This window comes from Ipomoea triloba, chromosome 13 (genome assembly GCF_003576645.1).
Source record: "Ipomoea triloba cultivar NCNSP0323 chromosome 13, ASM357664v1".
NCBI lineage: Eukaryota > Viridiplantae > Streptophyta > Magnoliopsida > Solanales > Convolvulaceae > Ipomoea > Ipomoea triloba.
The window spans coordinates 17,049,562-17,051,425 of NC_044928.1; the positions used below are offsets into that span (position 1 = coordinate 17,049,562).

A 1,864-nucleotide genomic window follows, 5' to 3' on the forward strand; every position below is an offset into this window, starting at 1 on the left:
TATAAGTAAGAGGCACTTGTCAACATTACTTATTATGAAAAATATATTACTTTTTCTCTTATAAGTAACAAAAATTATATTCTTGATTAGTGTTATATTTGAGAATATAAGTATGACATTTGCACATATAAGTATGACATTTGCATGGTGTTTTGACCCGACACGACCCGTCTCACGAATAAGGATCCGTGAGACGGTCTCACACAAGTGTGACCCTTAATGGAAAACTTAATGGATAATTATATAATTAAGGATAAATTAGAAAATCCCAAAAAAAATATAAATTTAAACAATCTGGAACCATCCATTTGATTTAATAATTTGACCTATCATTTTTTCTATTCAGACATAACTTCCTTTGACTCTTATTACTATAACATATATATATATATATATATATATATATAGAGTCTAGAAGAATAGTTACATGTATATCCATCCCTTTCATTATTAAGATATACGCAGGAGTTAATTAACCAACCAACTTCATAAACTCTAGTACTTCAATGGAAGGTTTAGCTATGTTCCTAGGAAGCTTCCTTTATGCTGCTCCTTCTTTAATTTGTCCATTCCCCACTCCCCCGACTGAATAAAAATTGACTGATCACAAGAACAACCACGGCCAAGAGAAAATGGAACACTGCTGCTCTTTCTCCCTTGTCTGCTGCTTCCTCTTTCTGATTCCTCCGGCAACAATCGAGGCCACACCATTCATCGATTTAATCAACTCAACCTGCACGCAGTGCGCCCAAAACTCGGCCGTCTTCAACTACGACTTCTGCGTCACCTCACTCCAAGCCGTCCCTATCACCCACGCCGCTAACCTCGAAGGAATAGCGGTGGTTGCGGTGGAGCTGGCTCTGCAGAACGCGACCGCCACGGTTTCGACCATCGAGGAGATGCTGGCTTGCGCGGCGGCGTCTGATCCCTTTGCGGTGAGGTGCTTGCGAGACTGCTTGGAGCTCTACGCGGACGCGATTGCGATGCTTGTGGAGTCCTTTTGGGAGTTCTTCTCCAGGCGGTTTAGTACCGCCAATATACTGTTGAGTGCCGTGATGGAAACCGCGTCGACTTGCCAAGAGGGGTTCACGGAGAAGGAGGGGGAGATGGCGCCGTTGACGGAGGAGAATGACAATCTTTTCCAGCTCAGTGATATTGCTTTGTGCATCACCAAACTTGTTTCCCGGGAACAAATTTCCGGCGAGCCGAGTCATCTTGAGAGGATAATGGAGAAGAAGTAATGGTGGGAAGCTAAGGCTTCATTAGATCAGGAAATGTAATGTATGTGATTTCTAAAACTTTTGTAATAATTTCATGCATTAGCTAGCTATGGCTTGCACTGCATGTAGACCCACTAAAAACATCATTCAACAATGTATGAAGGGATCCAAATTAATCTCCAAATAATATATAATGGGCTACTGTTTGAGCATATATAATATATAAATATAAATGTGCAATGTAACTATCAGGTTACGTTTTTAGTTAAGATGAAATATATCTTTCAATTTGACATCATAGTCAATCTCGTGTCAATCATGAGCTCGGAATTCCTACAATGGCTATTGATATTTCTACCTATCCTAACGTTTGAAATAAGTTTTAAGTGGGACTTCTGTTCACTAGGGGCTGGTGGTTGTTTTTGTGGAAGCTTGGCGCCTGATAATATTGCTTCACAGCTTGCTGGGCTGATGCTTTCCTTCTAAGAAGCTAAGTAAGAACCTCAACTTTTGTCCGTTATTTATTACTTGTTTGTCCCTTACAAGTATACAACCACTCACATTTATTAGTCAGAACCGCAAAAGAAGATAATGTTATCATGTTTACAATCACAGAAATAAATTTGTTTTCTTCTTTGTACCAA

The 1,864-nt window shown here is 39.7% G+C and overlaps 1 protein-coding gene across 1 annotated transcript; it reads left to right on the forward strand.

Moving 5' to 3' along the window:
- The first annotated feature begins 525 nt into the window (after positions 1–525).
- Positions 526–1,434, forward strand: LOC116002791 (putative invertase inhibitor). Its single transcript, XM_031242958.1, has one exon. It carries the CDS (start codon positions 633–635, stop codon positions 1,239–1,241), a length of 609 nt encoding a protein of 202 aa, XP_031098818.1. The 5' UTR covers positions 526–632; the 3' UTR covers positions 1,242–1,434.
- The last annotated feature ends 430 nt before the right edge of the window (positions 1,435–1,864 follow it).

Bases quoted from the DNA above. Each gene is read 5' to 3' on its own strand.
- LOC116002791 (XM_031242958.1), top strand. From the start codon at position 633: ATGGAACACTGCTGCTCTTTCTCCCTTGTCTGCTGCTTCCTCTTTCTG.